The following is a 22,125-nucleotide window of genomic DNA, read 5'->3' as shown; positions in this document are numbered from 1 at the left end:
CAAATTGCAAAACTTGTTGAACTTTGATTTGCCCAGTGTTTTCCCTCGGCAACTTTCGAAGATAGAATTTATCCAACTTTATTTGTACACCTGTATTCCATTTACATAAACTATAAAAACTTGTTACAGATTCTGGTGAATGTATATTGTTAGCATGCGTTGCACTGTGGAACTATACACTAATAAAACTTTGTGCATTGTCTGCAACTTGTCCTGTAATCAATCTATGCTTTTATATTAATTATGGAACAAATCAGCTGTCTGGACAGGTCTGGAATTTTATCGTAATATCTAAAAATAATTTTCAAAAACATGTGTAATGTCTTTCAGCCTAAGGAGTACACAAAGTTTTTTGCTGTTTTTGATGAATGAAACCTCATTTATGCAAAAATAACTTAATCAGCATGTATATAAGCAATTTGGTGATAATTTTTGCTGTTTAAGAACAGAGAATCTTGTGAAAAGGCATGTTTTGTAACATATTATTATGCGTTACAGAATACATTTATTGAAATGGTCCAGAATTTAGCTCATGCAGATATGGTAACCCTAATGCAGTGTAATAAAAACCCTACAGCATGATGGTACAATACTATGGATGTTTATGTAATGCGAGATTCACAGTGGCAAAAATATATTAATAAAATTGTTGCAAATAGAATGGTATGAAGTAATGTATTTACACAAATCCATATAGATAAACATAAAAATAAATAAACAAAACAAACTATTAAGTTACAGTGCAACTAATATACTGATGTGCACAAATAAAATTAAACTCAATTTAGGTTGATGCAAAAAAGTCCTTCGTCTTTAAATGCAACGAATAAATTGATACATATGTTTGCAGAAGTTACAGCATCAGTATTACGAGCGATAAAATAAAATGGACTTTCATAGGAATTAAATGCACACCACTACATTTTATGACAGGGCTTTAATGAACAGATCTAACACCATTAATAGTGTATAGAGCAACATAAAATTGTCATTTGAAAACAGTTTGGTATATTAAAAGCATTCACAACATGGGCACAGAATAAAAAAAATAGCTGCATACAAAAACATGACAATGTAAAAACACAATTAAATCACAATGATTAAAAGCTCAGCAGCCAGCCCTGTGGCTAAGTAATTAAAAGAACAAAGTTGTTATAATTTGTTACTCGGACCGATAACTGCAAAAAACTGATAACCCGTTTGTGTCTATTACGTCAAATATTTACATAATAATAATACAAATGTACAATAGAAAGAAATACGTTTTGAATGTTTTTATGTTGTTCAACAATGTTTTTATGTTGTTCAACAATTGACATACATGATTTTGCAATAGTCTATCACATTAAAAAGCTAAACAAACAGTACGAACAAATGTTTCCTGATCCAAAATATGTTTGCACTTGTTCCCAGTATCAGCAAAGTCAATATCAATGTTATTTCATTTTTCTGTCCCACATGAGCAGTGAAGGATGACCCACTGTACATCAATACAGACAGGTTTGGCTGCCGAATTCAGTTGTCAAGTTCCTTGGTTAACAAGAGGTTGATTTTGCAGAACAGCTTGTAGAGTTTTTTGCATCAAAATCTATTGCTGTTGAAGATCATGTTGTCTGAAATTCAGAGGTATTGGGTTTAAAATAAACACAAAGCACCAACCAATTAGACAACAAACTAGAAGGGTGGCTTAGCACATATTGCCCTTGCACATACACTATGATTTATTTTAAAACATAAATATATTTCCTATGCTTATTTTGTATTGGGTTCCATATTAGCCATCGTCTTTTATAAACTTGGTTGTTTCTACAGGCAAAAACTCATGGGTCCCCACACATGCAAAGTTGAAATTAATGCAATTCAATAGATAACAATGAGTAAGTTTGGTATTGTGAAGACAAACACCGTGATTGGTACTGTGCATATCTAAATATGCTATATAGAGTAAAAACTATTTAAATTAAAAAACTCATTTTAGGGGGCTAGTAGGATAACTAATTGAGGTTCAACACACACAAACTTAAAAGTAGGAAACCACAATGACTCAATCAATAGTACTGCAAAATTTCAGTCCAATCTGTCAACGTTTTAAATTTCAACCACTAGAGGTGTTTTGAGCAACAACGTTAACGTTTCTGACGTCAAAGGGCTGTTAACAACCCCTGAACTGTAATGGCGCAATAACGATAATTGGCATACTTTACAAGCTATCCAAATTTTAGCCAATTCTGACATTGTTTACAAACTCACTCCTTTTAGGGGGCTAGCAGGGTAAATACTAGGGTTATCCGGAAAACAAAGTGGGATGCACATCTACATAACTATATCTACCATCTGGATAAGTTTCAGCCACATCCATCAAGCATTTGATAGAAAACAAGTCGGACAAACTTCGGGAGAAAATACCTATTTTAGGGGGCTAGCGGGGTAAATACTGGGGTTATCAACAAAAACAAAGTGGGATGCACATCTCCATAACTACATCTACCATCTGTATAAGTTTCAGTCACATCCATCAAGCATTTGATGGCAAAACGAGTCCGACAAACTACGGAGGGGGGAAAAACATTTTAGGGGGCTAGCGGGGTAAATACTGGGGTTATCAACAAAAACAAAGTGGGATGCACATCTACATAACTACATCTACCATCTGTGTAAATTTCATCCAAATCCAAGGATTTGTTGGAAAAACGAGTCGGACAAATTTTGGGTAGAAGAAAAAAGAAGAAAAACAAAGAAAAAAAACAAAAACATTTTGAGTAAAATCAATATGTGACCCATAATAACAACAAAAGCTATTTAAATTCAATTTAATGGACAATTCGCCAAAATATAAGCCTTTAAACTAGTCTTTTACAAAAGAAAAAAGTTTGTGCCGAAAACAAATTCATTTTAATGCACTAATCATGTGGTTGCATATGGTTCATTAAACCAATCATTTAACAAGAAGAGATTGAAGTGCTTGCTTAATCGCACAATAAAGTTATGTCATTAACTGAATTTGAATGTGTTTGTTAATTTCAGTAACATTCAAAAGTACCTTAAATTAAATTTTGTACCTTGTTGATTTTTCTTGGTGTTGTATCTTTTAGGGAACCACTAGAGTACTTCCTTGTTGTTTTTCTTGCATAAAGATCCATCTCGTTTGGAGGTCATGTGGTATGAAATACAAAGGTAAAATTAAATTACAAATGTCTCATTATTATTCACGTAAGCAATATCAAAAAACTTTTGACATTGGCAAGATATGTGGAAAAATGGAAAACATTTTATTTGTAAACAGCGAATCACAACTAATAAATGATTGCAAGCAAAATGTGTGAAATAAATATGTATTTTTTCATTGCAAATTAACTGTGCCAAAAAACAATACTATTTTAATCACTGATGATGGCATAAGAATTTGCCGAAAAGTCTGAATAATAAGGTGTGTGCATTAAGTGTGTTAGCTTTAATACAGGTTGTGACCACTCATATACACTTAAAATCCTATGAAAACATTAAGTTTATGAATATTGCCAAAGAAGCACTGTACCTGATGGAGTTTCTCATTGACAAAGTCAGACTAAAATATTAACTGTGCCTAAAAACAAATACATATTTTAATCACTGATTATGGCATGAGAATCTGCCAAAAAGTCTGAATAATAAAGCATGTCACTTTTTATGTCTATTTGGGCCGTTATTTTCACCATTAAATATATTTCAAAATACATGTGTGCATTAAGGTGTGTTAGCTCTACTGTAGGTTGTGACCACTCATATACACTTACACTTAAAATCCTATGAAAACATTTAAGTTTATGAATTTTGCTAAATAAGCATAGTACCTGATGCAGTTTCTCATTGACTGATCTTCCAATGTACAGAAAGTCGTGATTGAATTGATGGAAGTTCTGAAAATGTAGCTACAGAAGTAAAACGAGTTTACTTTGATAATGTTTATGCAAGTACTTACAACATTTTGGTCAATTATCATCAATTGCAATATGATAAATTGTATTCCGCACCAACAAGAACAGCAAAAGCCCTATGCCTGAAACACACAAAAAGAACCAAGCCAGCAAACAGCTGCAAACTTGTGAACAAACAGTTAATTGCTAATGTACGAGTCTGTCAAAACTGTAATCTGAATACACAAATAAACTATAAACCACCTAACACAGTCAACTCCCTACACCTGTTAACAAAAGAAATAAACCGTAAACTTGAAAAGATAAAAAACAGATTAATCTAATAATATAAACATCCTAAATTCCTAAACCTGTAAAGTACAAAAAACATGTAATCTGTAAATCAGCAAATGTAAAATATACTATTAACCATCATAAACAAACACCCTAAACCTGTGAACAACAAAAAACATGTAATCTGTAAATCAGGCAAGTTAAAATAAAAAGTTAACCCACATAAACAAACACCCTAAACCTGTGAACAACAAAAACATGTAATCTGTAAATCAGGCAAGTTAAAATAAAACGTTAACTGCAAAAAACAAACACCCTAAATCTGTAAACAACAAAAAATGCCTAAATCTGTCATGAAAACAAACTTTTATATTATCACTAAAATGTAATGACTATAATGATGATGATAATTAAAACCTGAAAAGATGTTTAAGATAATCCTAAAACCTCCAAAAATGTTTATTTAAAATAATGATTAAAATCTGTTAAATAAGATGAAAAAATAAGATGTTTAATAAGATAATGTTAAAACCTGCAAATGTGTTTGTTTAAAATAATGATTGAAACCTGAAATAATGTTTAATAAGATAATGTTGTAACCTGCGAAAAGTTATTCTTAACTATAAGGCAACTGATACATTCCTAAAAAACACAAAAATTCGTTAAAACCTGCAAAAAAACCAAGGCAATATATTAATAACCCAAATATGAAAAAGTCATTAATGCACGATGACACTTACACTTTACCTTAGCAATGTAGAAATGCTCAATAACAAAGATTGAATTGAACCAAATTTATACAACACAATAGATCAATCAAAAGCAGGTCCTGAAAGATAAAACAAAAATGTTTTGACATTTGATAGCAAAGTATCTAACACAAGTAGTACACACCTGGAATGAAGTATAGTTGAGAGTGTACAGACCGAAGTCTCAATTCTGACTTTTTACTACTTTCGGAGCACTTGACGATGGTAGTTCAGGTGGTTAGAGCGACGCATAAACAAACACAATACTGTAATGACGTTTAAAGAATCTGTCGGCTGATGTAAAAAGGTACAACACCCCCCAAGAACTGGTCTACTTAAAAAGAAATAAAGGATAGTTAAAGTAAACTCAACACACATTTTTGTTGATGAAAGAGGGAAAACGCAAGCAAAATTTAAGTCACAATAATATTGATGGTAGTTGCTATTGGTTCATAACCAGCCTCAATCAAGAAGTTCAGGCATCATCAGTAGGAAAGTCTGAAAAAACGTTTGAACCACCACCGTCCCTGCACGGCCGACATAAAAAACACAATACAAGCTTGTCTTAACTAACTGTCCTGCATACGAACGTCGCAAAATAGCCTATAAAGGTAAAAAGTGAGTCTGTCGTGTTTTACAACCACCCAAGCAGTCATTGCCCCGTTATGACTAGGTGGCCTGGCCAAGTAGGTTACGGAACTGAACTAGTAATTAAGTTAATCTAAATCCACAAAAAAAACAGGCTTGACCAGCACAAGTGGAATAGGGGACATTTTTAGGCGCATTTTTTGGCTACTAGATAAGTTTACTAAACCGAACAAGTGAGTTATATCCTTGCTTTATATCTAGTACAAATTTCCTTTCAATGGAAAGAAAAGTGTAACAGAAATACAAGCAAGAACAACAAAAGCTGGTCAAAACCCAAAAACAAATCCACAATAACCCTATCTTTACAATTAATATAGGCGCAGAAGTTTTTGTTAAAGAGTCCAGTGATGATTACAGCGTATAACAACATGAGATCACTGTTCTCCGCCCTGCGAGACCCCCTTTCAAGGACCCAAATGAATTACGCAAAGGCAGGGATGGGAAAATTTAACAACAGTTTGCGCCCTATCAGGGTGGCTCACGGGACTTTTCTGGCGAAATGCTATGTCGGCCCCCTCAGGCTTTCGAGCCAAAGCCTTCATTGAGAGTAACTGTGTCCGGTACTCGGTCCCGCCTGCACCGCGGCCAGCGCATGCGGTGGAGGCCATGCCAAGTCGTGTTTCTATGCGCACCTTAGTTTAGCTAAAGCCATTTAGCAACGCGCCACACCTAGCTAGAAAACGATCTAAGCTAAATTCCCTAAGTGGCGCGCCAATCCCAAACGTACCCCACCTATGTTACCTAACCTAATCTTAGTTAACGAGCGCTACTCTAGCTGTAACCCTAGCGCCAACTTTCTGACATAGTAGCACTCCTACAGACTTGGACCATTCTTTGACCACCGAGGAAGACTTCCTTCACGAGTCAACCTCGGCAAAGAATAGGTCACTCACCCTAGCGCCAGTTAACCTAAGTTAGGCCTATCAGTTCCGCAAACCCAGTTGACCCACGACAGACTCATATGTTTACATACAATTAAATATTTGAAGTTGAGAGATGTTGGTTGATTGACGAAGAATGAATGCAAGATGGATACATCGCAGATATACAAAAATCTGCAAAGAAACAAACAAACGCATAAATAGATGCATTTCAGGTTTTTAATACCATTATTACATTAGGTATTGCATTTTTTTATTCTTTACAAATAGTTTAATATTTCTGATTACTTTACCTTAAGAAAACTTAAGTAAAACAAAAAAAACAACAAATTGAACAAAACTTACCACGTGTAACGTCGAGCATCCAACGCAAAACAAAAACCTCATGGTGAAAAAACGTTGCGAAAACGTTTTTGGTTTAAGCGCGCATCGTCGAACGGTTGCGTTCGAATTCAAATTAGAAAATATTTTTTTCACAAAAATAAATCGCCTACTGCTTTTTAATGTACGTCATTTTTGGCTTTATTTTTAAGTATAAAGCATTACTTATTTGCCCTTTTATGATATCACAGAAAGACAATTGTGTGTGCAAGTTTATTTTATTTGCGCGGCAAAATTTGGGGATTACCCGTGAGACATCTCTTACCATTATTCGCCAACAATAAAATTGAAGACGAATTAATCCGCATCGGTTGCGACTGGTTCAGTAAACTGTATTTCAGAAAACAGGTGGTGCGGTGCTGTATTTGTTACTGGGTTATTGTTTTAACGGTATTCGTATTTTGTCAAAACACCAGTTACATTTTGCAATAGTTGGATATTGAAAAAGGCTAAGGCACATTAAGTTAAGTAAACAGCGAAAAATGATATGAAACAAAATGATTCATTTACCTTTTTTGTTTGTATTAAATAATTGTTACTTATTTTGCTTTTTCCACAGCCAACCATTGAACAAAAAAATGGGTTAGTTTTAACTGATCTTTATGTATATTGCAACAACTCTACTATGTCAGATAAATCATGGATTAAGTCAAATGTCTCTGCTCTGCACATATGGATTTATTACTTATGTGAAGCCATCTCAACTTTCTGGCACTGTTTTGAGGTAACCAATTTACCATGTTAGTTTTTAATTGTTTCAAAAAAAGTTATGTTCATATTTTTCTACTTACCTGTGTAAAAGTGCAACCATAAGTTGTGACCATATGGTCTCATCAGTACAGCTGGTAACAAGGGATTGCCTAGTTCACTTCAGTTGAAATATTTGGTTTGTTATTTTGTTGGTCATTGGCATCTAGTTTTTTTGATATTTCGTCCCAGGGTTGTGTCACGAACTTTGAAGTAGCCAGGTGGTATGTTGCTGCTCAAATCCCAAAACTTGTAGGTTGGTTTTATACATTTAAATATTTTTGATGATAATGGGCCATTTGACGTTATGTTTGGTTCATTAGATAGGACTTGCAGTTTATTAGACTGAATATTTACTTTTGCAAAACTTGGGTTGATGTTGCCATTTTTGAAAAATTGTTTTGGGAAACCTACCATGTAACAGCATGTCATAGTATTGGCTTTTCAATGTAAAAATTTCAAGTTTTACAATGATGTCGCGGGAACAAGATGTCGATGCATGCTTTTGGTGCAAACATGCAGATAATGTCGATTTCGAAGATTTTTGTGACGCAAAAAAGCACGATTTAGTGATTTAGCATTTAGCACCACATTCTATCATGTTACGAAATGAAGTAGTTTATGAGCGTCTACTAGGCTTTTTCACTAATATATTACAAATGATTGCTTGTTTCTGTGCAATAACGGCAGTTTAAACATCAGGAAAAGGGAATGTGTGTCTCTTTTTGCACCCACACTGATGTGCTTTATACCATTTTGCAAATGTTTAAGTTTCAAAACTGCCTTTGACTGTTTTACAATTGTAATGAATTCGAACAACTCATTGGCTGTGAGACAATCGCCGATTGATTGTATGGTGTTTGTTATGTGTTGGTTCAGAAACACATTGTTAGCTGTGTATTATGCATGACAAAACTTAGTGACATTCTCAGGTATTAGGCATACTCTGAAAATAGGTGAGGCTTACCCAATCGAAGATAAATTTTGGTTAAAGTTGGACACTAATCTGAATAATATTAAAAATTTTATGAGATTGATCCATTTTATATATTTATAAAGTGATTCAACACAACAATGCAATGTCATGTGTCACAATGGGAGATTTTTTCAGTATTCTGTGTCGTTTAATCCTCAGATTTTACAACATTGAAATCAAAATTTGTCGTTGTTGTTAAAATGTCGGACTTACTTGTGACGTTTGTTTGGATTCACCCATTTTCACAGTGTCAGCCCCAAATCTTTATTTTTTGGTTTACCAGTCTATAAAGTCAGAAATGCAATCCCCAACATGCTTTAATTACAAACACTTTTAAAGAGCATTTTTGTTTGCTGTCTTAAATTTTAGCCCAATCAGCCTAGAGGTTATCTTTACAGCCCCGAATATGTGTTAAAGAGCCTGGGCTTTCCAGACAATCAATTCCCATATGAGCGATTAGTTTTTGGTCAAATCCTCGCTGCTTTATGCATGACCACACATGCCACTGGGCTATTTTCTTGTTGGAATAAAGTTGCAAAGTTTTTAGTTGTTTTCTATCAAATTGACAGATGATGCATTTATTTGATGGCAGATGTTAGATATAATGTTGGTCTACAAGAGCAGGGACAGATTTATTGTCATATTCCACACCTTATCATACAAACATTTGTAAAATCTCTGTCACTCATTCATATATACATCTTTTTCTATAACACAGGTTTCTCAGCAGAATGTTTCATCAATGCAATCCATTAAGTATGTCCATGGACTTGCAATGTTTCTCCTACATGTGAAGGTGTGTAGAAAGTGCAGGAGTGCACAACCTTTTAACTATATAAGCTCACATCGACAGCAACCAGTGTGCCAATGTGTTTGTACATAAATTTAAGACTTAAGGAAATAGAAGAATCTCTCAATATCCCATTCACTTACCATACATTGTAACATGCATACAAACAGTCTCGTCGCTAGACTCATACATCTTCTAAGCATGCAATGTGTATATATTTGAGACCCTGAAATCTGTTACATAAAAAAAACAAAAGGCACACAGGCAGTTTTATCAATGCATGGTTTATTATGTCACAGTTGCCACTAGGGTTTCTCAAATTTACCACCTTGGCTTATCCCGGGATTCCGGGACAAAAACAACCTTAATCCTGGGATTTTATTCGATTTTTGTCAAATTTATAATATTATTTTGTTTGTTTAATTTTTACTTTTAGTGGACCGGAAAGCATAAATGCATTATGTCCACAAGGCCGCCGTCGAGCTGCCTGTTATATTCTAAGTTAAGTAAAAAATCAGTTCTCAAATTAGTCAGTTGGTGAGTCCAATTTAGTTTAACCCATCAGGTTCCAGCTACCGAGATAGGATTAGAACCCACAACCTTGTGAGACAAGTTGATGGCGATATAACCACGCGGCCGTTTTGGCATTTTACAAATTGCCAGATTTTTACCAACTGGAGAGCTATAGCACGAATTTGACAAACTGGAAAGTTATAACGTGGGTTCTAACACTGTTGTATTGTTCGCAACAACAGACAATTTATCATTATTGTTTGAATTGTTACAAGAAACCTCGGGGAGCCCTTTAATTTACGAAAACCCTGTAGATGTTGTTGTCAAAAATGTTGTGCTTCCATAATATTTTCTTTGCCTTGTAAAACCTCAACACTATTAACAAATTACATCGTTAAACAGGTGAAAAACGTCCTTATTCGGTCAGTTCTTGGCTTACTGCCCAACTTTTGGCATCCCTGACCCCATTTGAATTACCTTCACATGAATGTTATATCACTTGTCAATACAAAATATCAGTTTCTTCATCACCATGTTAAGTCCAGTGCCACAGAGGACGCTTTTTATAGGCAGCTGAGAAACAGTGGATGTTACCAAAATAACAACAATCAACAAATCACTGAACAGGCTGCAAAAAGAGGTAATATGAATTAATTATTTTGGGGGTTGTGAAACATATGGCCATTAAGCTCCATGAGATAATGTTTCTCAACCTATTTTCTTTGTTCGCCCATTTTCATTGCACATAAATTCTGTGGCCCAGTAAATTTTTATGAAAGAAAACAAATAAAACTGCAGTTCAGATACATAAAAATAAAAAAAGATGAATTCGAACAACTCATTGGCTGTGAGACAATCGCCGATTGATTGTATGGTGTTTGTTATGTGTTGGTTCAGAAACACATTGTTAGCTGTGTATTATGCATGACAAAACTTAGTGACATTCTCAGGTATTAGGCATACTCTGAAAATAGGTGAGGCTTACCCAATCGAAGATAAATTTTGGTTAAAGTTGGACACTAATCTGAATAATATTAAAAATTTTATGAGATTGATCCATTTTATATATTTATAAAGTGATTCAACACAACAATGCAATGTCATGTGTCACAATGGGAGATTTTTTCAGTATTCTGTGTCGTTTAATCCTCAGATTTTACAACATTGAAATCAAAATTTGTCGTTGTTGTTAAAATGTCGGACTTACTTGTGACGTTTGTTTGGATTCACCCATTTTCACAGTGTCAGCCCCAAATCTTTATTTTTTGGTTTACCAGTCTATAAAGTCAGAAATGCAATCCCCAACATGCTTTAATTACAAACACTTTTAAAGAGCATTTTTGTTTGCTGTCTTAAATTTTAGCCCAATCAGCCTAGAGGTTATCTTTACAGCCCCGAATATGTGTTAAAGAGCCTGGGCTTTCCAGACAATCAATTCCCATATGAGCGATTAGTTTTTGGTCAAATCCTCGCTGCTTTATGCATGACCACACATGCCACTGGGCTATTTTCTTGTTGGAATAAAGTTGCAAAGTTTTTAGTTGTTTTCTATCAAATTGACAGATGATGCATTTATTTGATGGCAGATGTTAGATATAATGTTGGTCTACAAGAGCAGGGACAGATTTATTGTCATATTCCACACCTTATCATACAAACATTTGTAAAATCTCTGTCACTCATTCATATATACATCTTTTTCTATAACACAGGTTTCTCAGCAGAATGTTTCATCAATGCAATCCATTAAGTATGTCCATGGACTTGCAATGTTTCTCCTACATGTGAAGGTGTGTAGAAAGTGCAGGAGTGCACAACCTTTTAACTATATAAGCTCACATCGACAGCAACCAGTGTGCCAATGTGTTTGTACATAAATTTAAGACTTAAGGAAATAGAAGAATCTCTCAATATCCCATTCACTTACCATACATTGTAACATGCATACAAACAGTCTCGTCGCTAGACTCATACATCTTCTAAGCATGCAATGTGTATATATTTGAGACCCTGAAATCTGTTACATAAAAAAAACAAAAGGCACACAGGCAGTTTTATCAATGCATGGTTTATTATGTCACAGTTGCCACTAGGGTTTCTCAAATTTACCACCTTGGCTTATCCCGGGATTCCGGGACAAAAACAACCTTAATCCTGGGATTTTATTCGATTTTTGTCAAATTTATAATATTATTTTGTTTGTTTAATTTTTACTTTTAGTGGACCGGAAAGCATAAATGCATTATGTCCACAAGGCCGCCGTCGAGCTGCCTGTTATATTCTAAGTTAAGTAAAAAATCAGTTCTCAAATTAGTCAGTTGGTGAGTCCAATTTAGTTTAACCCATCAGGTTCCAGCTACCGAGATAGGATTAGAACCCACAACCTTGTGAGACAAGTTGATGGCGATATAACCACGCGGCCGTTTTGGCATTTTACAAATTGCCAGATTTTTACCAACTGGAGAGCTATAGCACGAATTTGACAAACTGGAAAGTTATAACGTGGGTTCTAACACTGTTGTATTGTTCGCAACAACAGACAATTTATCATTATTGTTTGAATTGTTACAAGAAACCTCGGGGAGCCCTTTAATTTACGAAAACCCTGTAGATGTTGTTGTCAAAAATGTTGTGCTTCCATAATATTTTCTTTGCCTTGTAAAACCTCAACACTATTAACAAATTACATCGTTAAACAGGTGAAAAACGTCCTTATTCGGTCAGTTCTTGGCTTACTGCCCAACTTTTGGCATCCCTGACCCCATTTGAATTACCTTCACATGAATGTTATATCACTTGTCAATACAAAATATCAGTTTCTTCATCACCATGTTAAGTCCAGTGCCACAGAGGACGCTTTTTATAGGCAGCTGAGAAACAGTGGATGTTACCAAAATAACAACAATCAACAAATCACTGAACAGGCTGCAAAAAGAGGTAATATGAATTAATTATTTTGGGGGTTGTGAAACATATGGCCATTAAGCTCCATGAGATAATGTTTCTCAACCTATTTTCTTTGTTCGCCCATTTTCATTGCACATAAATTCTGTGGCCCAGTAAATTTTTATGAAAGAAAACAAATAAAACTGCAGTTCAGATACATAAAAATAAAAAAAGATAGATTTTCTTAAATTCACAGGCCTATAAAACTTGGTTAAAAATGTTATCGGTCTACAAGCTCGACAAAAGTAAAAATAAACTCTATTTTGGTGTTTTATAACACACATTATAGTTTAATTATGTTTAATTTCAGAATTTGATTGAAACTGAAACTACCATTGGAGGGATGTGATGAGAAACTGATTGAGAGATGCGAATGTTTGTTACAACGGTTTTGTTGCTCTGATGGTCGGCTTGGTTATCAAACAAATACAGAATTTATGGGAGAAAAGTCATCGGGATGGACTCGACTGATTCCGTTTTGGGTTAGCCACTTTTTACATATTTTCTCACTTGCTATATTGTGGGTTTGTTATTGGTTTATGGATGTGTCAGATATACATATGTTCTGTTTCATTACATTAGGATTATAGATTTCAAACTAGCATTTATTTAGAAAAACTCTGATGGATAGTTACTTGTTTTGGTTAGTTGCATCAAAAGCCTAAAAAAAATCAAGAATTTCCAGCTAATTTCATATTCTGGTTTCAAGTAAACGTTTTGCTAGTAAAATTTTTATTGATATATCCAGGGGCGAGGTTTGGTCCACAGTGAGGGGATGTACTTTCAATTATACTTTCAGTTTTGCCAACCAAAGCTGAAAAGTAATCTTGAAATTTATTATGTTAAAAGGCATAAATATGAACATTGTCATTTGTCAGTTTGGCTAAATGCACACCTGAGTAAACTGCATGGTCCACAAATGTTGCTAATGTCAATTTAATTTAAAATACCTTTGTGCCAGTTACATAAAATATGACCGGTTGATTGATTATGTCTTCACATGGTGTTAATCTCTGTGTTTGACCTTTCAGAACCAAACATTTTCATGCTTATCTTGTTGAAAATTTGACAAACAAGGTTTTCAATTTTTCTGCAAAGTATTAAAGTGCATTATTCACATTCCTGGACTTGTTGGCAAAATGCAGATTTATAATTTATGTGACACATTGAATATGTGTCATTTTAAAAATAGTCAATACGATGTAGAATTATATTGTAAAAATCCACCAGACTACAGGCTGATGCAGGCTGCAATTTCACGGCATTTGTACCCAGTGTGCAAACATGAGGTACGTTCAGAATAAGATTCAATTATCACTTTATAAGCCTGTTGGAGCCCAGGCATTTTTATGGTATTTTAGCTATAAAACATAAGTTGACTCAGCAAAAACAAGTATCTTGTGAAACACTTTTAATGAGGATGACAATGGCACAAATAGACTTAGCGACATGTTTTATTAATTAACTGTTTTGAAAAATGCTCCTGTCATCAATAGTGGTATGAAGAGGCCACTTCAGTTACATCCGTTTATATCCACTTGAGTCACATAAAAGATTGATAAAAAGGTATTATTTTAAGGTCCGAATCTTTGTTGCAATGCCTTAGGTCAGGGGTGTCAAACTCGTGGGGTTCGCGGGCTACATTGCAGTTTGGGAATTATGCCGAGGGCCGCATGTGATGTTTAATCTAGTTTTATACACTTAAACAACCTTTTCGCTACAACGACCACATTGCAGATCCTTATTTCACCAACGGCCGCCAATTATCTGCTGGTTTTTGTTTAAAAATTACAAGAAAAAGGTTTATTGATGCCCCAAAAGCCCAGATTAATTTCCAACTTAATTTACAGATTAAGCTCCACAATGTGAAGACCAGCAGTTTTAACTCGATTATTACATCATAATCTATATTGTGACGCTTTTCGTGCCTGTTTTTTCGCATTGTTTGTACACAATACGCCTACAAAAAGTCTGTCGCATATGGCTACTATGCTGGTGTAGGCACGCCTGCCTCGATGACGACTTGTTAAAGGCGGCTACAATGTAAACTATGATGTTCATTGCAAATTGTTTGGTGAGTCTGATCTTTGCATCTCAATAACAGCTGACTGATTAACAGCCACACAGGTGTCTCTTCTTTCTTTGTATTCTTGAATAACGTTAAAAGCGAACGTTCAAATCAGCTACAGATCCACATGGGATAAAATAGAAGACTCAAAAATAATCTAAGAATAGACCCAGAATAGACCAAAAATAGACCCAGAATTCACCGGCGACAAAGTCGAAAAAACAAACTATTTATAGAAATGCGAAAACTTAGTTTTACAGTAAACCTTTTTTTCCTTTAAGTTATAGAATTTATTTTATGGCAAAGGTGCGATTTATAAAGTCATAGCGCCCTCGACCGAGCTGCTATGCTTCTTCTCAAGTACGAGCGGCTGTGTTCTACTTTAAACTTGAAACGGAAACGACAGTATAAACAAGAGGAAGTATGCGTAATGATAAACGAACACCTTATGTTTGTGCAGAATATTCTAGAATAACCAAGTGACTCAAAATATCTTATGACTTGCATGAGAACGGAAATACCAACACTTACATCCAGTTATAAAGAGGTTAAACACTTCTCCTATGCTGTGCAACATTATTGCAAACAACATGCTAACGTTAAAAATAAACTTTGTGCACGTTTATATCATGACCGCTACACTGGTAATACTCTTTTCAGTAACACAAAATCTGTTTAGGGCAGTTTGAAAATCAAAAGTTTTGCAAAGGAGTTTTAATTACATCACGCCTGCCAATACATATATATATTTTAATGTGGCCGTACGGCCGCGGGTTGTACACCATTGACTGAAACTTTAAGGAACGGTTTAATTACTATCGTTTCTATTCATAAATTATGAATTTGTATGTATAAATTAAATTTCGGTAAATGTCAGTTTAAATAATAGCTTTTAACTTGAAAAGTAAGAAAAATTTAGTGTAATAGGATAAAAATCTGACAAAATACTACAATTGCTGTTGACTCTTCGTGGGCCGCATTGGAGGGCTTTGTGGGCCGCATGTGGCCCGCAGGCCGCGAGTTTGACAGGCCTGCCTTAGGTTGTTTATCTACTTTGATGCTTTGCAGGAAAAGAGTTGAGTAGATGATGAAGAGATTAATATCAAACTACAAAGTCAATGTTGCAACCCAATTGACAAATTCAGAAAACAAAACATCTATGGACTGGTTTTTGCTGAGGTAGGGTTTTCTCATTTGTGTGTTTTAGTAAATAAGGCAAGTAAGAGTTAAAACTATTGAGAAATGACAGCTTCCATCAAATCTGAAGTAAAAATTGCCAATCTGCCTAGGGTTCTTGCTTGCGTTTGATGCATGGCCGACTCAGCAAAAACAAGTATCTTGTGAAACAATTTTAATAAGGATAACAAGGGCACAAATAGAGTTAAAAAGTGACATGCTTTATTAATTAAATAGTTCGGAAAATGCTCTTGCCATCATCAGTGCTATAAAAGGCCACATCTTTTTCATCTGTTTATGTCCACTTGAGTCACGTAAAAGATTGAGAAAAAGGTATTATTATTACATTTATTGCAATGCTTAGGTTGTCCATCTACTTCGATCCTTTGATGCTTTGCTGGAAAAGAGTTGAGTAGATCATGAAGAGATTAATATTAAAACACAAAGTCAATGTTACAACCTAATTGGCAAATTCAGAAGAAACAAAACATCTATGAACTGGTTTTTGCTGAGGTAGGATTTTCTCATTTGTGTGTGATAGGTAATAAGGCAAGTAAGAGTAAAATGTATTGAGAAATGACAGCTTCCATCAAAACTGAGGTAAAAATTGCTGATCTGTGTTAGTAAATGTAATTGCAACACACAAACACATTTATGTGAGGACTTAAGCATGTTGTTGCAAACCTGTGATAAAATATTGATTCTTATCCTGTATATGGTAGATATATAAATTCATGTGGTTGTTACTTGCTTCAGTATTCTAGACAACATTTTATTCTATGATCAGTGTTAACGCTACAGTTAGCCTATTGAGACTGAATTATCTGTCTCAAGTCCTAAACTGTCGTCACAAACTAAATCTAATTTTATATTCAATCAGGGGTGAATTCACTCTAACGCTTACGATCTCTGTGCAGTATTTCTAGTTTAAATAAGAGTTAAACTATTTAGCAGGGCTGTGCCCCTAATTATACACAACCTTTCACACCACCTTCTGATTTTAATAGATGCAAAGTAAGGTTATACAAAGATTTACGAAGTCAGAACATAATCATAAAACATAAATTCGACGCAGTTGGGCGAGGCCTATATCCATCTAACGCAGCTGGGCGCGGCCTTTATATCCGGTTGCCAGCTTGCGTAATGCGCTTCTAACTTTACACAATAAAAAGAGAATACATGCGAATAAAGTTACGATAGTTGCGATAAAGAATGCGTCAGTTATTCGTTTTTGAAATGCATGGTTTGTTTCTTTTAACAACGCAAGCCGAAACGTTCCTGTCACATCCGAGAAAACCGAGCCATATCACATCCTTTTTCAATTTGCCTGCATTTTGTGGCATGACGGAATTTGTTCATTGTCCGTTTTAGCATAACACCATGGTTAGTAAATCGTACCATGTTGGGTTACGCAACAATCAGCAACACATTGAAGCAGTAGTTGATATATAAAACATCTCTCTTTGAAAACATATGGTGTAGGAAGTTTATGTGCTTTTTGTTTTTGTTCCCCTAACGCTTTCGCCTCCAATTTACCATAACCCATAAAAATTTTTCTGGACTTGTAAGAGACATAAACTCATGTATCTTAAATTACTATAAAGTATGCAAGATGCAATTTCCATGTAAAGTTTTCATTAATCAAGTAGAGCTAATTTTGGCAGAAAATTGATTAAAATGAGTTCCAGCATTGTCATGCACATCTGCATTTCGTCATCAAGCTATATAACAGACGATGACTCAGCAAAAATGAGTATTTAGTGACACAATTTAAAAATATCTTGCTGCATATAATTTGATAATCCCAATAGCTTAATACCAGATATTTTACATTATTATTATTATAGATATAGATTGTTGTAGATTTTGGGTGAATTTGATTACTCAAGTTTGTTTACATTTGTGTAGATTTCCAAGATAGAGGAAGTGATTGGTTCAACGCCTGCAAGTTGTGCTGCACAACAAGCGTCCCCAGCAGATAAACAGACAGACTCTGTAAGTTTGAAGACTCTGATTGCTTTGACAAAGTGCACAGTTTTGCGGAGTGATGTTTCCCCGAATTGGCTTCAATCAGGTTGGTGTATAACTTTGGCAAATCACCATCTAAGCTACATTGGCTTAGTGGTTTACCTGCCGAAAGTCATTCATTTCGTTATCTTATGGACCTGGTGTACTGTGATTTGTACAATACTGCATTGCTGCTCTGCATGAATTCTTTTGACTGACCAAAGTAACGAATATATTTGTAGTTGCTGACTGATGGTCAATCTGGCGAAACCCTGCTATAAAGCTGACATGTGCAGCATATGATGTAGGCAACGGTGCTTGTGATTTAACTTTCTATTGAACAAATGAAAACCTGCGTTGGTCATGCAACTCTAGATTTATTCTTGGCTTAAGTTTAAAGAACACGTCATGATTCTGACGTCACCAGCTTATAACTGGTTGGTCTTAGTTAATCGTTTTTATAAATTGGTCAAAATATTTCACTTGTCATTTATTGTTGTACATTTGTTTTTTATCTTTGCAGACGTCGAGTGGCCTAAAGGAGATGAAATTCTGCCAGACGACGCAGTGAAATTGATTCGACATTTGTTAACGAAAGATTCCAGCGCTTGAACAGGCTCAAAAGGTAATTATGGGTCCCCTTCCCTGAAGGCAGAGTTTAGATAAAGTTAAGTTTCCAATTTATTAGAATAATTATCAATTTCTTAAAACAAACAGTTACGGAAAATCAGCGTTAGTGACAAAATCTCTGCAGTTTATTATAGTTTAATAATTTATTCAGCTTCATGCAAGTTAAGTGGATTGTAATATTACCAAACCACATCTACAAATGAAAGTAATTCCTTCTCTCAAGTTTTAGAATTCCTCCCCGGTTGAAAACTACTGGCAAATCCGTTTGTCACCTGACAAATTTATTCCTATTTTCCGAAGAAATCCGATGATTTCCGATCTTCCACGGCACGATTCAAAACTAGTTACCATGCCAACGATGTGAGAAGCAAATGATGCTTTGCATTTGTTTCCATGACAATAGAGTGACAAAGTGGGTTTCAACTTTCGTAACCATGGCAACAACGTGACAAACCATTTCTTTGTTACCAGGGCAACCGCTGAAGGTGACTCGACAGTTTTGTGACGTGGTTTACAAATATCGAACACTTGGTGGCTAAACTTAGTTTCCATGGCAATTCTAACTTTCCCAGAGCTACGCGATTTGTGTGCATTAAGTTGAAATTTTGAAATAAAGTTCGTTAACTTCTCCTTATTCTGTCTTTGTATCCAAAAAAATCTCCAAACACATTTTAACAAGTGCTGATTAAGCCGTGTATTGTATTCACAAAAACAAATCAATGTTTTTAATGCAATATTTTTACACATATTTTAATTGTTGGTAATAATACCACGGTTATCTGCAGATGTTTTTACATTGAAATTAATTTGCATAAAAATGGGTGAAATCACTTTTGTAGAAAAAAAATAGTAATTTTATAAAAAATTTAAAATTAAAAGTCCATATTTTCATCTTTGGAAGAGAAATGTTGATTTTATTCGCATTTAAACATCATCGTTGATTCTTTAATCGCTTCATTTATTCCTTTCCAGTGATACCAGAGCATGTTGTGGTATCTACCTCGTGATCGTCCCCATTCTGCGTTGAGTTTAGAATCGGAACAACTTCTATACCACCATCCACCGCTAGCGCCGAACATGAGTGCACAGTTGCCCCAACTCGCCCTGTGTCACAATGTAATATTCCAATAAAACGTAACCTCGATACAAACTACACAAACACATAGTGGAATATTTATTCGTGTGTTTCAACCAATGGCGCCATTACTTTATCAGTTGTGACGTCACACAGGCTGTTTCAATGATTTTATGACGTCACACGGTAACTACTAAATGACTTGATTTTTAAGAATTTTTTGATTTTTTTTATTAAACACGGTTATTAAACATACGAGTGAGTCGTTTTATCAGTTTTTTTTGTTACTCAGTTTTTTTTTAATTTAGTCAAAAATTCATTTTGCAATTTTTATCATTGTGTGTTTCCTGTAGTTTATATGTTTTCTGTGTAATGAATTTTGCACAATTGTTTTTGTCTTGCAATATGGCGTCATAAAACAAATTTACAATGAAACAAAAATAATCTTGTTCATTTGACAATGCGGAAATACTTTTATACTTATGTACACAAACTGTATTTACTCATCATTATCCCGATCTTTGGTGGTGAATCGAATTCCGTTGCTAAATGCCAAACTGTCACCAGCCGTTCCACTGAAGCCAGAAACATGTAAACGATAATTGTCTGATTCGTCGTCGATTGCAAACGAGCTGCGAAAACAAAACACATTCTTGGTGTTTTTTGTATTTATTATGGGTCACTTTCTCTGAAGGAAGGACATATCGCTTTCCTTCAGGTTTTTTGTTTTTCTGCCCAACGCGGATGTTTTTCCGTTTTGTGAAAAAAACAAGGTTTAAACCAGGAAGTCGATACGGAACTGAACCCGAACCCGCGGACCGGTTTGAGCGGTTATGTTCGTTAAACCTGATTCGTAATAAACGTTTTTCTAAAACCCGAACCGGAGTTAACCTTATAACTTGTTTGGCGTTGGACCGGAACCGAACCGGTAAAAATGCAGCCTGTGTTACTTTTTGTAATCGCCATCACCAATTTATTGATTTCAAACAATGTACTAAATAATACGCGAGATAAGAGCTACAGGGCGTTTCACAAATGACGAAATATGGGTAGAATTAAGTTAACAAAACAGATTTCAAACCGGTTTACAAATCGGAAACCGAACTCGAACCCACAAAACAACTGAACCCCTATAACAAGCGGTTCGACTTCATGGTTCAAACTAATTTAAATCTTACACATTATAGGCTACATATATATTATATAGTTATAGCCTATAGGCTTCATATATAGGCCTGTCTCAAGTTGGGCATTGTGAATTTTGTAATGCGCTGGATTTTTTTTAACAAAGTAGATTTGATACCCATTGTTTGTTTCAAAGTTTTAGACAGGGCCCTGAAAATCAATAACATGTCCTGGTACAACACATTTCATGGGCCCTACTCGCACACTAGTCAGATCTAGATTGGACTGGATTTGTATTAAAGAGAGAATCAAAAAGCTATACTGGAGAACTACACCAACACTTTGCGTCTTCATAGAAACAGTACAAGTTTACACGTAACTGCTTATTTTAGTTTTTACTTATTTATGACCCGATTATACTGTTTGTGGCCCAGGCCAGTAGGTTCATTGAATACTTTTACAAAGCCTGATTGTTTTATTTCTTACAAAATAGAAAACGATTTTGAGTTGTCAAAACAAAACAAAGTTGAAAAACATTTTGTTCGAGGTGCGCCGTGTTTGTCCGGTTTCGCAGTTTCTCCTGAGGGTGGAAAAACTCTAATGTAATTTTTCTTGTGTTTAATTATTCTTATTAAAATACAATGGTTTATTGCAGGGGTCGGCAACCTTTTTTGCACTGCGGACCGTTTTTGAAACTAAAATTTTATCGCGGACCGGTCTCCAAAACTACAAATATGTAACTAAAAAAACGCATAAATTAGTTTATCGTCTCCGGCATACATGGGCAAAATGTTTTATAGCATTTAACCAAAAAAATATATACGGCCCGGAAACTAACTCCTCGCGGACCGGCGGTTGCCGACCACTGGTTTATTGTAACAAACAGACAATCCACGGCGGTGTAATTATTAGTGACAAATAACAGAAATGTCTTAAATAAAAAGACACCAAAAAAATCAAAGACTCAACCTGCAAAGGTTAAGGGTCAAATTTATCAGTAACATCGCATTCTAAAAAATTGAATTTCCCTATAGTTTTTTGTACCTTTATATGACGGTATTACTTAACACGTCTTATACAAAGACTTGTTTTGCGAAATAACAATGATTTCGAATTTGAAAAGAAATACTTTGTCGCTTACAAATCAACAAAATCCATCCATGTCTTAAAACAATTCTCACGAAAGGAAAAAATCTTGTGGTGCTGCAGGCAAAAGTTGTGCGAAA

The 22,125-nt window shown here is 34.9% G+C and overlaps 1 protein-coding gene and 2 long non-coding RNA genes across 8 annotated transcripts; 1 reads left to right on the top strand and 2 right to left on the bottom strand.

Annotated features, from left to right (window-relative positions):
* Positions 1–585: 585 nt before the first annotated feature.
* LOC145228705 (uncharacterized) lies at positions 586–4,580 on the bottom strand. 3 transcript variants are annotated; one of them, XR_013860213.1, is made up of 5 exons: positions 4,158–4,580; positions 3,959–4,036; positions 3,831–3,896; positions 3,060–3,140; positions 586–1,613 (listed from the first exon to the last, which is right to left on the bottom strand). It is a non-coding gene; the product is annotated as an uncharacterized LOC145228705 (long non-coding RNA). The 3 variants fall into 3 exon arrangements; XR_013860214.1 differs by having other exon boundaries at positions 3,060–3,583; positions 3,959–4,580; XR_013860215.1 differs by lacking the exons at positions 3,959–4,036; positions 4,158–4,580 and having other exon boundaries at positions 3,060–3,583; positions 3,831–3,947.
* A 2,827-nt stretch (positions 4,581–7,407) lies between these two features.
* LOC145228683 (uncharacterized) lies at positions 7,408–19,579 on the top strand. Of its 4 annotated transcripts, XR_013860170.1 has the most exons (11): positions 7,408–7,570; positions 9,288–9,365; positions 10,275–10,512; positions 11,585–11,662; positions 12,572–12,809; positions 13,129–13,300; positions 15,955–16,065; positions 17,971–18,136; positions 18,312–18,506; positions 18,593–18,694; positions 18,923–19,579. It is a non-coding gene; the product is annotated as an uncharacterized LOC145228683 (long non-coding RNA). The 4 variants fall into 4 exon arrangements; XR_013860171.1 differs by lacking the exons at positions 17,971–18,136; positions 18,312–18,506; positions 18,593–18,694; positions 18,923–19,579 and adding an exon at positions 16,427–16,843; XR_013860172.1 differs by lacking the exons at positions 15,955–16,065; positions 17,971–18,136; positions 18,312–18,506; positions 18,593–18,694; positions 18,923–19,579 and adding an exon at positions 13,850–15,936.
* Positions 19,579–20,477, bottom strand: LOC145229731 (fibrinogen C domain-containing protein 1-like). Its single transcript, XM_080095062.1, has 3 exons — positions 20,458–20,477; positions 20,278–20,406; positions 19,579–19,803 (listed from the first exon to the last, which is right to left on the bottom strand). The coding sequence occupies exons 1-3, from the start codon at positions 20,475–20,477 to the stop codon at positions 19,614–19,616; spliced, it is 339 nt and encodes a 112-aa protein (XP_079951188.1). The 3' UTR covers positions 19,579–19,613.
* Between the last annotated feature and the right edge of the window lie 1,648 nt (positions 20,478–22,125).

This window comes from Phallusia mammillata, chromosome 5 (assembly GCF_965637545.1).
Source record: "Phallusia mammillata chromosome 5, kaPhaMamm4.hap1.1, whole genome shotgun sequence".
In the NCBI taxonomy this organism is placed as follows: Eukaryota; Metazoa; Chordata; class Ascidiacea; order Phlebobranchia; family Ascidiidae; genus Phallusia; species Phallusia mammillata.
Note: the sequence above shows the minus strand (reverse complement) of the source record. Positions and strands in the feature narration are given on the sequence as shown.